This window comes from Oncorhynchus nerka, unplaced genomic scaffold (assembly GCF_034236695.1).
Source record: "Oncorhynchus nerka isolate Pitt River unplaced genomic scaffold, Oner_Uvic_2.0 unplaced_scaffold_1618, whole genome shotgun sequence".
Classification (NCBI taxonomy): Eukaryota; Metazoa; Chordata; class Actinopteri; order Salmoniformes; family Salmonidae; genus Oncorhynchus; species Oncorhynchus nerka.
This window is the reverse complement of record NW_027039699.1, coordinates 10617-23404: the sequence shown is the minus strand read 5'-3', so window position 1 is coordinate 23404 and position 12788 is coordinate 10617. Positions and strand designations below refer to the sequence as shown.

General features: G+C 45.4%; 1 protein-coding gene across 1 annotated transcript in view; it reads left to right on the top strand.

The window, feature by feature from the left end:
* The window catches only part of LOC135568326 (zinc finger protein 502-like), a 28904-nt gene extending 16332 nt beyond the window's left edge, over positions 1–12572 (top strand). Inside the window, exons 5-9 of the mRNA XM_065015199.1 lie at positions 1333–1403; positions 4385–4712; positions 5173–5270; positions 5406–5583; positions 10652–12572. Of these exons, the coding sequence (XP_064871271.1) occupies positions 1333–1403; positions 4385–4712; positions 5173–5270; positions 5406–5583; positions 10652–11421 (1445 nt within the window). The 3' untranslated portion in view covers positions 11422–12572. The remainder of the gene's footprint in view (positions 1–1332; positions 1404–4384; positions 4713–5172; positions 5271–5405; positions 5584–10651) is intronic.
* The last annotated feature ends 216 nt before the right edge of the window (positions 12573–12788 follow it).

Here is a 12788-nt window from a genome sequence, read left to right as displayed (position 1 = left end):
ACGCCAGGACAGCGGAGTCAATCACCACCTTCCGGAGACACCTGAAACCCCACCTCTTTAAGGAATACCTAGGATAGGATAAAGTAATCCTTCTCCCCCTCCCCCCCTTAAAAGACCTAGATGCACTATTGTAAAGTGGCTGTTCCACTGGATGTCATAAGGTGAAAGCACCAATTTGTAAGTCGCTCTGGATAAGAGCGTCTGCTAAATGACTTAAATGTAAATGTAAATGTAATGGGAAGGCACCTAGGGAGAGCTTAGGCAAGAGGCCTATGGGCATACATAGACAGTAAATACTACAGGTTATGTTCCCAGGGGGGAAGACACCTAGGGAGAGCTTAGGCAAGAGGCCTATGGGCATACATAGACAGTAAATACTACAGGTTATGTTCCCAGGGGGGAAGACACCTAGGGAGAGCTTAGGCAAGAGGCCTATGGGCATACATAACCCGTAGTATTTACTGTCTATGCACACTAGGTAAGACCTGGGTGGACCACCCCCCCCTGTATTTTGGTTAGCGCACCAGGTGGAGCTAAGTTAGGTAAGTAGTGGGTAGGCAGGTAAGGTAGGAGAGGGTAGGTTAGGTAAGTAGTGGTTAGGTAGGTAAGGTAGGAGAGGGTAGGTTAGGTAAGTAGTGGGTAGGCAGGTAAGGTAGGAGGGCTTTGACATTTACTTTCTTTGATTCAGTTCAGCCCCTTTTCCCCAAAATGACCGTGTGAAGGAAGCAATAAATGATCTGCCTTTGTCATCCTTACTCGCACCTACAATCCCTTTTTCACTCCACGGGGAGTTGCGTTGTAGCAGAGTGTTGCGTTCCCTCTTCCAAGTAACACTAGGTGAAATATCTGTCCATGGTAGGAGGCTCATGTTGACAGGAGAGCCCACCTGCACTCAGCTGGCCAGGTGTCTTAACAGGAACAGGATGTGCCTGTCCAACACTCTTCCCCACATCAAGGATGGTGTCACATGGTCACGCAGCTCTCTTCATTGAGACGACACACTAGACACATCAGTAAGTCATCACAAATGGCTATTTCTAAACAAAGATAATAGACAAGTGGAAAGGGACAGGTTTCTTATTGGTTACACATTACTGCACATAGTAACATTAACTTTGTGCTGTTGATGTATTGCTGTCACACCCTGATCTGTTTCACCTGTCTTTGTGGTTGTCTCCACCCCTCTCCAGGTGTTGCCCATTGTCCCTGTGTATTCATACCTGTGTTCTCTGTCTCTGTGGTTGTCTCCACCCCTCTCCAGGTGTTGCCCATTGTCCCTGTGTATTCATACCTGTGTTCTCTGTCTTTGTGGTTGTCTCCACCCCTCTCCAGGTGTTGCCCATTGTCCCTGTGTATTCATACCTGTGTTCTTTGTCTTTGTGGTTGTCTCCACCCCTCTCCAGGTGTTGCCCATTGTCCCTGTGTATTCATACCTGTGTTCTCTGTCTTTGTGGTTGTCTCCACCCCTCTCCAGGTGTTGCCCATTGTCCCTGTGTATTCATACATGTGTTCTCTGTCTTTGTGGTTGTCTCCACCCCTCTCCAGGTGTTGCCCATTGTCCCTGTGTATTCATACCTGTGTTCTCTGTCTTTTGCCAGTTTGTTTTGTTTCGTCAAGTCTACCAGCGTTTTCCCTCTGCTCCTGTCTCTCGATTGTTCCTGTTTCCTAATTTCCCCGGCATTGACCATTCTGCTTGAGCCTGCCTGCCGTCCTGCACCTTTGCCCCATCTATCTGGATTACTGACCTCTGCCTGACCCTGAGCCCGCCTGCCGTCCTGCACCTTTGCCCCATCTATCTGGATTACTGACCTCTGCCTGACCCTCGACCTGTCCTTTTGCCTGCCCATTTTCGAGTAATAAAGGTAATTTTGACACTGTCTGCACCTGGGTCACTGTCTGCACCTGGGTCACTGTCTGCACCTGGATCTTACCTTTGATAATTTCAGAGAGTCTAAAACTCTGCTCCTAACAAGGAGATGAAGTACAGCTTCTGGAACTCTTCAGAACTTGTCTGATGTGCAGCGAAGACACTCCAGGGACGGAGATGAAGGCTGTAGGAATGAAGATCAGACAGTGAAGAGACTCCAGGGCCGGAGATGAAGGCTGTAGGAATGAAGGTCAGACAGTGAAGAGACTCCAGGGACGGTGATGAAGGCTGTAGGAATGAAGATCAGACAGTGAAGAGACTCCAGGGACGGAGATGAAGGCTGTAGGAATGAAGGTCAGACAGTGAAGAGACTCCAGGGACGGAGATGAAGGCTGTAGGAATGAAGGTCAGACAGTGAAGAGACTCCAGGGACGGAGATGAAGGCTGTAGGAATGAAGGTCAGACAGTTTATCTGCGTCATTCCTTGTGATCCTGTAGCTCAGTTGGTAGAGTATGGTGCTTGTAAAACCAGGGTAATGGGTTTGATTCCTGGGACCACCAATATGTAAAGTGTTTGCACACGTGACTGCAAATCACTTTGGATAAAAGTGTTTGCTAAATGGCAGATATGTACACTGATTATACCAAACATTTGGAACACCTTCCTAATATGGAGTTGGACCCTCCCCTTTCTCCATCAGAACAGCCTCAATTCGTCAGGGCATGGACTCTACAAGGTGTTGAAAGCTTTCCACAGGATGCTGGCCCATTGTCTTCAATGCTTCCCAATGATAAATGATGATGATAAAACTATAGTAAAGATAATCACGTCACCAAATAATAATTAAAATGTGAGTATCATGTAGTGGTCTAAACCTATTGCTGTTATATTATATATGAATGACAGTCATCCAATATGGTGTAGTAAGGAATGAGGAACTGAGCAACTGTTATAACTAGGCTGTGATACCAGAACAGTAAGAATCTATACATCGACGGAGGGAGGACTCCAAGAAGCGCCAAGAGGCGGGGACCCGCCTGAGCGTCTGCAATAGGCTGAGCAAGTTTAAACCACGCCCAACCTCTACTGTGATAGGCCAACAGACGGGTTGAAACTATGTCCATCACAGTATAAGAATACTGTTTACATACATCTTGTCAGTTCTCTGTTCTGCCCTGCGTGGTATTACAGTGAGCCCGTATATACAAAAGTTGCATTTGCCATTTATTACTTAGCTAATAAAAAATACATAGTATACAATCGGTGACTCATGAAAAACAAAATGGTCCTCCCTCAGCCTAGTGGTTAGAGCGTTGGACTAGTAACTGAAAGTTTGCAAGTTCAAATCCCCGAGCTGACAAGGTACAAATCTGTTGTTCTGCCCCTGAACAGGCAGTTAACCCACTGTTCCTAGGCCGTTATTGAAAATAAGAATTTGTTCTTAACTGACTTGCCTAGTTAAATAAAGGTAAAATAAAATAAATAAATTAAAGGGGACTGACCACCAGTGGGTGGTGGACCATTCTTGGTACACATGGGAAACTTGAGCTGAAAAACTGTAGCGATGCAGTTCTTGACACAAACTGGTGCGCCTGGCACCTATTACCCTGTTCAAAAACACTTACACATATTGTCTTCCCCATTCACCCTCTGAATGGTACACATACACAATCCATGCCTCAATTATCTTGGGCCTTAAAATTCCTTATTTAACCTGACTCCCCCCCTTCATCTACACTGATTTGAAGTGGATTTAACTAGTGACATCAATAAGGGATCATAGCTTTAGCCTGGGTTCACCTGGTCAGTCGAAGTCATGGAAGGAGCAGGTGTTCTTAATGTTTTGTCTACCCAGTGTAAAGCACTACAGATAATCAAGTGCTATTTGCATGTGATGCATTTGCTCTATTGTTTACAGGATGATTTGTATCTTATAGAGCGTGGCTTTAAGGGAATAGTATGGTCACATCTAGATAAAAACGAATGTGAAAATGAACAGAGCAAATGTATATTAACACACTACCTATTCATAGATGTATGTATTCATCATCTACATATTCATATTAAGCTTCTACGTCTGTGTACAGGAACGTATTATTTGAAAGACGTAAGAGAAAATATATCAGTTTATTGTTAAATTACGTTCTTTCTAATACAACGTGTCGTAACTATTGTTTCCAAACTGCGTTACCAACTCCAGTCAGCAGATGGCGATCTGCGTCTTTCAGGTGATGCTTCTTGTGTGACGTATAATGGACTGGACGGGACGCTTCTTCAGGAACAACAACACGGCTACTCTTTCAACCACCTCGGTAGCTTGCTAGCCAACATGAAAATAATAGATTGACGCTTTACACCGTGTTTGTGAACATTAGCTTAATCTCAGTGTTTTAAACACATTTCTGTTGACTTATCAACTGATGACCTTTAACCTAATTTGCTTGTTCAATTTGCAAACTTGTTTAAGATTGATACTGAGCCTAGCACTAGGCTAGTCGCTAATGCTAACTAACTAGCTAACATCCCTGACCATGAGCTCACTAAACTACTCCTCCCCTGCTAAAGAAGAGGAGGTCTGCTGGACGGAGAAAGAAGCTCTGGGACTGAACATTGTCGTGGAAGAGGAGGCTAATATAGTGAAAGAAGAGGAGGCTGTTACAGTGAAAGAAGAGGAGGCTGTTACAGTGAAAGAAGAGGCTGTTATAGTGAAAGAAGAGGAGGCTGTTACAGTGAAAGAAGAGATAGAACCCTTTAGAGAGGAAGAGGATGGTATCTCAGTAAAGGTGAAGAAGGAAGACGTTTTGGGAGTGAAAGAGGAGGATACAGAATATCAGATTAACACCAGTGAGTACTGTCTTAAACAAGGGCACAAACTATGCCGTTGTTGAACTAATGTGGGGTTTTAAAGGGGCATTCTACTGAAGTTCTACACTTAAATAAGTTTCGTACTCTATAAATTGTTAAATGTTCATTCTGCAGTTGGTACATATATTTTGGGGACTTTTAAATGAGATGTATTGAATTCTCCATGTGGTCTACATTAAAATTCCTCATCTGATATAACAGTATTTTAAAAATGCAATATTGGAGCATAATTTATACTTAAAATATCAAAGGGACGCAAAAGGAACCCATTTCGTGGAACAACCCTTTTACATTTGCATCACAAACAATATTTTATAAAATCATGATGAAAGTGGCCATTTTAGGCCCTTTTTAGACATATTCATGCCTCTTGTAAGACTCTGTGATTGTAATAGTAGATCATAAGTTTACCATCTGTTTGATGTTCTCATTCACACAGGAGAGAGACATGACTATGGTGGATCCTCTGGGGAGCCTCAACAACATCCTGATGCTGACGAGGAAGAGAAGAGTCTCTCCAGATCAGAACACCAGATGGTACAGCTTGGTCTGGTCTAGCATACAGCTTGCTCTATCGGGGTCTGGGCTGGGTTTCTGTAAAGCACTTTATGACAACCGTGACATCAGCATTCATAATGATATGCGTCTGTGTCCCCTCTTTATGGTTACCAGGACAACGCTAGCCCTTCCTCCCTCCCGGAGTCCCCGTGTCGTGCCTCTCCCGGTGGCACCTTACTGCTGGGTATGAAGAGGTTGTCTGTGCTGCTGGTGGACTGCAGGAAAACAACGGGGCTGAGTGGAACTGTGAGAGGAGGAGAAGAGAAGAAAGGATCAGATTTGACTCATCAAAGTAAGTTTTGTAGTTTAGTTTGAACAAATTAAATAGATCTGCCCACTGGTATCTGTTACCAGGACAACCAACAGAGTTCTGTTAGTTGACAGGAAGATAGACTGGTGTATATGGATGTTATGAATATCATAACACTGAAAAAGGATTCTGCCAATGAAAAGAGAGAAAGCAATAGACCATATAAAACCTTGATGAAAGTTAGTTTTAGAGAGAAAGTTTCAAGATGATCCAATGTAAGGTTCATGTTTTCCTAAAAACATAGATGTTACATTGCCTGTCCCAGTCAACCCCCCCATATCTTTACAAGACTCTAGAACTAAACTCCAGACACTTCAATGTGGTCTGTATTGCTTAATTAACATCTGATCTACAGAGCTTGTTAAAAATGGCAAATGTATATTTTCATCTAGAAGAAAAAGAAACGCACACCTATTTAGGCGAGGTGCTGAGTAGAAAACTTGAAAATAAAGGAGAGCTGCACATTCTAGGAGCTCAGATGCAAAAATATCCAACGTTTTGACAGCCAAGCTGTCTTCATCAAGGTATATGTATTTTAAAACAAGTTCTGTAAGCCTTTTCTAAAAGCTATGAAATTTGATTGAATGAAAAGCATTATTTATTTTTTTGGGGGGGACTCCAACATTAAGACCTTAACAGAACATGTCTTAATTTTGAAATGACTAACTTTATTGATGTCATCTGTAACTGACTCCAGTGTAACTGACGCCCGTGTAACTGACTCCAGTGTAACTGACTCCAGTGTAACTGACGCCCATGTAACTGACTCCCGTGTAACTGACTCCAGTGTAACTGACTCCCGTGTACCTGACTCCCGTGTACCTGACTCCAGTGTAACTGACGCCAGTGTAACTGACGCCAGTGTAACTGACGCCCGTGTAACTGACACCCGTGTAACTGACTCCAGTGTAACTGACTCCCGTGTAACTGACGCCCAGTGTAACTGACTCCGTGTAACTGACGCCCAGTGTAACTGTAACTGACACCCGTGTACCAGTGACTGACCCAGTGTAACTGACGCCAGTGTAACTGACGCCCGTGTAACTGACACCCGTGTAACTGACTCCAGTGTAACTGACTCCCGTGTAACTGACTCCAGTGTAACTGACTCCCGTGTAACTGACGCCCGTGTAACTGACTCCCGTGTACCTGACTCCAGTGTAACTGACGCCAGTGTAACTGACGCCCGTGTAACTGACGCCCGTGTAACTGACACCCGTGTAACTGACTCCAGTGTAACTGCCAGTGTACCCCCGTGTAACTGACGCCCGTGTAACTGACGCCCGTGTAACTGACTCCCGTGTAACTGACTCCCGTGTAACTGACTCCAGTGTAACTGACTCCCGTGTAACTGACTCCAGTGTAACTGACCCCCGTGTAACTGACCCCCGTGTAACTGACGCCCGTGTAACTGACGCCCGTGTAACTGACTCCCGTGTAACTGACGCCCGTGTAACTGACGCCCGTGTAACTGCGCCCGTGTAACTGACAGTGTAACTGACTCCCGTGTAACGCCCGTGTAACTGACGCCCGTGTAACTGACCCCGTGTAACTGTAACTGACGCCAGTGTAACTGACTCCGTGTAACTGACCCCGTGTAACTGACCCAGTGTAACTGACGCCAGTGTAAACTGACTGACCCCGTGTAACTGACTCCCGTGTAACTGACTAACTGACCCGTGTAACTGACCCCGTGTAACTGACTGACTCCAGTGTAACTGACTCCGTGTAACTGACTGTAACTCCAGTGTAACTGTAACTCCAGTGTAACTGACGCCCGTGTAACTGTAACAGTGTAACTGACTCCAGTGTAACTGACTGTGTAACTGACTCCAGTGTAACTGTAACTGACCCCGTGTAACTGACCCAGTGTAACTGACTCCAGTGTAACTGACTCCCGTGTAACTGACTCCAGTGTACCTGACTCCCGTGTACCTGACTCCAGTGTAACTGACGCCCGTGTAACTGACGCCCGTGTAACTGACTCCAGTGTAACTGACTCCAGTGTAACTGACGCCCGTGTAACTGACTCCCGTGTAACTGACTCCCGTGTAACTGACTCCAGTGTAACTGACTCCAGTGTAACTGACGCCGTGTAACTGTAACTGACCCCGTGTAACTCCCAGTGTAACTGACTCCCGTGTAACTGACTAACCCGTGTAACTGACTCCAGTGTAACTGACTGTAACTGACTCCCTGTGTAACTGACTCCAGTAACTGTAACTGACGCCAGTGTAACTGACTCCCGTGTAACTGACGCCAGTGTAACTGACGCCCGTAACTGTAACTGACTCCGTGTAACTGACTCCAGTGTAACTGACTCCAGTGTAACTGACGCCCGTGACTCCCGTGTAACTGACTCCAGTGTAACTGTAACTGACTCCAGTGTAACTGACGCCAGTGTAACTGACCCCACCCCGTGTAACTGACGCCCGTGTAAACGCCCGTGTAACTGACTCCAGTGTAACTGACTAACCCGTGTAACTGACGCCAGTGTTAACTGTAACTGACTCCAGTGTAACTGACCCGTGTAACTGACCCCGTGTAACTGACGCCCGTGTAACTGACTCCCGTGTAACTGACGCCCGTGTAACTGAACTCCCGTGTAACTGCCCCTGTAACTGCCCGTGTAACTGTAACGCCCAGTGTAACTGACTCCCGTGTAACTGACGCCCGTGTAACTGACGCCCGTGTAACTGACCCGTGTAACTGACCCCCGTGTAACTGACGCCAGTGTAACTGACTCCCGTGTAACTGACTGACCCCGTGTAACTGACCCCGTGTAACGCCAGTGTAACTGACGCCAGTGTAACTGACTCCGTGTAACTGACTCCGTGTAACTGACTCCCGTGTAACTGACCCCGTGTAACTGACCCAGTGTAACTGACTCCAGTGTAACTGACCCCGTGTAACTCCCGTGTAACTGACTCCAGTGTAACTGACGCCCAGTGTAACTGTAACTGACCCGTGTAACTGACTCCCAGTGTAACTGACTCCAGTGTAACTGACGCCAGTGTAACTGCCCGCCCGTGTAACTGACTCCAGTGTAACTGACTCCAGTGTAACTGACGCCCGTGTAACTGACTCCAGTGTAACTGACTCCAGTGTGACCCCCTGACTCCCAGTGTAACTGACGCCCGTGTAACTGACTCCAGTGTAACTGACGCCAGTGTAACTGACGCCCGTGTAACCAGTGTAACTGACTCCGTGTAACTGACGCCCGTGTAACTGACTCCAGTGTAACTGACTCCAGTGTAACTAACAGTGTAACTGACTCCCAGTGTAACTGACTAACTGACCCAGTGTAACTGACTCAGTGTAACTGACTCCCGTGTAACTGACTCCAGTGTAACTGACTCCCGTGTAACTGACTCCAGTGTAACTGACGCCAGTGTAACTGACGCCCGTGTAACTGACGCCCGTGTAACTGACGCCCGTGTAACTGACTCCAGTGTAACTGACTCCCGTGTAACTGACTCCCGTGTAACTGACTCCCGTGTAACTGACTCCAGTGTAACTGACTCCCGTGTAACTGACTCCCGTGTAACCCGTGTAACTGCCCAGTGTAACTGACGCCAGTGTAACTGACTCCCGTGTAACTGTAACTGACTCCCGTGTAACTGACTCCAGTGTAACTTTCTCCAGTGTAACTCCCGTGTAACTGACTCCCGTGTAACTGACTCCCGTGTAACTGACTCCCGTGTAACTGACCCCCGTGTAACTGACCCCCGTGTAACTGACGCCAGTGTAACTGACTCCCGTGTAACTGACTCCCGTGTAACTGACTCCCGTGTAACTGACTCCAGTGTAACTGACTGTAACTGACTCCGTGTAACTGACGCCAGTGTAACTGACTCCAGTGTAACTGAGTGTAACTGACTCCCGTGTAACTGACTCCAGTGTAACTGACTCCAGTGTAACTGACTCCAGTGTAACTGACGCCCGTGTAACTGACTCCAGTGTAACTGACTCCAGTGTAACTGACGCCAGTGTAACTGACGCCCGTGTAACTGACTCCATTGTAACTGACTCCATTGTAACTGACTCCAGTGTAACTGACTCCAGTGTAACTGACGCCCGTGTAACTGACGCCCGTGTAACTGACTCCAGTGTAACTGACCCCCGTGTAACTGACTCCAGTGTAACTGACCCCCGTGTAACTGACTCCAGTGTAACTGACTCCAGTGTAACTGACGCCAGTGTGCTGCTAACAGTTTAGTTTCCTCCATTGTTCCTGTTCCCATACTGGACTCAAACTAGTGATCCTCTACTTCTCAACACACAAAAAAAGGTTAAATAAATACAAATAAAAAAATACCTTCATGAGGTTCTATAGTAGCAAGGATCTGACACCTCCAGAGGGCTTGATGGCTCAATCCACCAGAGGTATGGCTACAACATATACATTGTTTAAAGGCATCTCTGTTCAAGAGATCTGTAATGCAGCATGTTGTGGTGATATACCTTCATGAGGTTCTACTGACTGGACATCACTACACGTACGGTGAGTAGAGTGGGGACCTCTGAGCGATGGTCCTGTCTAGACTTGGCATCGGAGAATATATGAGCTCTATGGTAGTTGACTCTATCCCCAAAGTGAAGGACTAACGAGTCATTGAAATAGAACTTAAAATAGATTCTATGATATTCACCAGGTTACCTTTCACACATGGAAGACGGGAGTGGCTATGTCCCTTATATGGAAGTGGCGTGGTCTGCTATTGGCCGTTGCTCGATTGACGTTGTTTGACTGGATCTCCCTAGACTCCTCCCCTAACGAGGCTTATAATATCATAGAACAGGGGTTATGTTAGGTAACCTTAAATTACATGTCCTACTATGCTAATGTCTCTGTTTTAAATTGCCCATAGCTTTAACACTGGCAGAGATCCTGGAACTAATATACCATTAAAGTACATTATGTTCAACTATTTAAAAATAATGCAAACATTTGTTTTCAATATTCATGTTTATATTTTTCAATATTCGTGTAGTAAAAAAAAATGAAGGTTTTGGACTTCCACACAATAATTAACACTGTCTTTGGCAGGAGGAAAACCAAACTTGGAGGAACCAGAGACGTCCGAACCAGCAAGACGACACCGACACCTCTGCTCCCAGATTGGAAAGAGTTTTACCAAGTTAGGAAGCCTGAAAAGACATAAGCGGGGACACACAGGAGCGAAGCCACACCATTGCTCCCAGTGTGGAAAGAGTTTCAAATTGTTACGAACCCTTAAAGGTCACGAGCGAATACACACAGGGGAGAAGCCATACCATTGCACCCAGTGTGCAAAGCGTTTTACCCATTTAGGAAGCCTGAAAGCTCATGAGCGAATACACACAGGGGAGAAGCCTTACCGCTGTTCCCAGTGTGGAAAGAGTTTTACCCAGTTAGGAAACCTGAAAGCTCATGAGCGAGTACACACAGGTGAGAAACCTTACAAATGCTTAGACTGTGGGAAGATATATTACTCATCACAGTCACTTAAAAGTCATGGGAGAATCCACACAGGGGAGAAGCCTTACCACTGCTCCCAGTGCGCAAAGCATTTTACCCATTTACGATGCCTGAAAGTTCATGAGCGAATACATACAGGAGAGAAGCCTTACTGCTGCTCCCAGTGTGGAAAGCGTTTTACCCAGTTAGGAAACCTGAAAGCTCATGAGCGAATACACACCGGGGAGAAGCCCTACCACTGCTCCCACTGTGGAAAGAGATTTAACCATTCAGGAAAGCTGAAAGAACACATGAAACTGCACACAGGTGAGAAGCCTTACAAATGCAAGTCCAATATGAATGTTCAATACACACAATAGGTTGATCGGTAGCCAGTTAGCTAGCTGCTACGTCTTTGTCCGCACAGCAGCAAGCTATCAACAAAGTCAAAATGGACTCCAGGCCTGGTGGTGGCAGCAGTGCACTACAACCACTGTTTACCGGAGCTTCCTGATGGGGAAATAATTAGGCTGTATACAGATTGATTAACCACGTTTCCATCCAAAGTTTTTATTTGAGTCAAGTCATACCGTATAAAAAAACTCAAGACAGATGTGATGGAAACAGGTTTCAGAAGACTGAGGTGGGTTTCCCTCTAACTTTTTACCTGGGCTTTGCTCCTTTCATATTTATTTTGATCCTGACAAACCCCAATCCCTGCCAGTGACAAGGATACTCATAACATGATGCTGCCACCACAATACTTATTGTGTGGTTAATATGTGGTCTATCTCCAGGTCATCAGACTTAAATAGTCACCTCTAGCCGGCCTCCGCCCAGTACCCTGTCCTGAACTTTAGTCACTGTTACTAGCTGTCAACCACCCATTATTCCACCCTGTATTCTAGTCAAGGCTCATCCTATATAACTACTGCTGTTCACACCTTTCCTATTAAAATACGGTCCATAATGTCTATACACACCATCATATACATTGTAAACAAACTGTATATTTATATTCCGGACTCTGATATTCCTCGTTCTACTATTTCTTATAATATTTCTTCATCCATTTCTTCAAAGAAATTGTGGGGATTTGTGTTGTTTTGTTAGATATTACTGTTTCGCTACACCTGCGATAACATCAGAGAAATGTGTGTATGAGACCAATAACATTTCATTTGATCTGATCTGTGGTCAGAGGTGTGCAGACAACAGATGGTGTTTATGGTGGAGAGGACTGTGGACTCAGTGGAGGACATCTCAGCCACTTGGCAGTGTTGACACTGCTACTTCCTATCTGACTGGTAATATGACTTCACTGCTACTTCCTATCTGACTGGTAATAGGACTTCACTGCTACTTCCTATCTGACTGGTAATAGGACTTCACTGCTTCTTCCTATCTGACTGGTAATAGGACTTCATTGCTACTTCCTACCTGACTGGTAATAGGACTTCACTGCTATTTCATCATCTATTATGCTACAATGTAGAAAATAGTAAAAAATAAAGAAAAACCCTTGAATGAGCAGGTGTGTCCAACGTTATGCTACGGTCACATAACATAATACAATGTCAGTCTCACATAACACAATACAATGTCAGAGTCAGTGTTCGCGTCCTTAGATGCTGTGGTAATGTGTTATATTGTGTACATGTTCCACCTGTAGATATTCCTTATCCTCTTAGATACTAGTACATTAGTAGTACATAACAGTGTCATAGTGTAGTACCACAGTACGGTC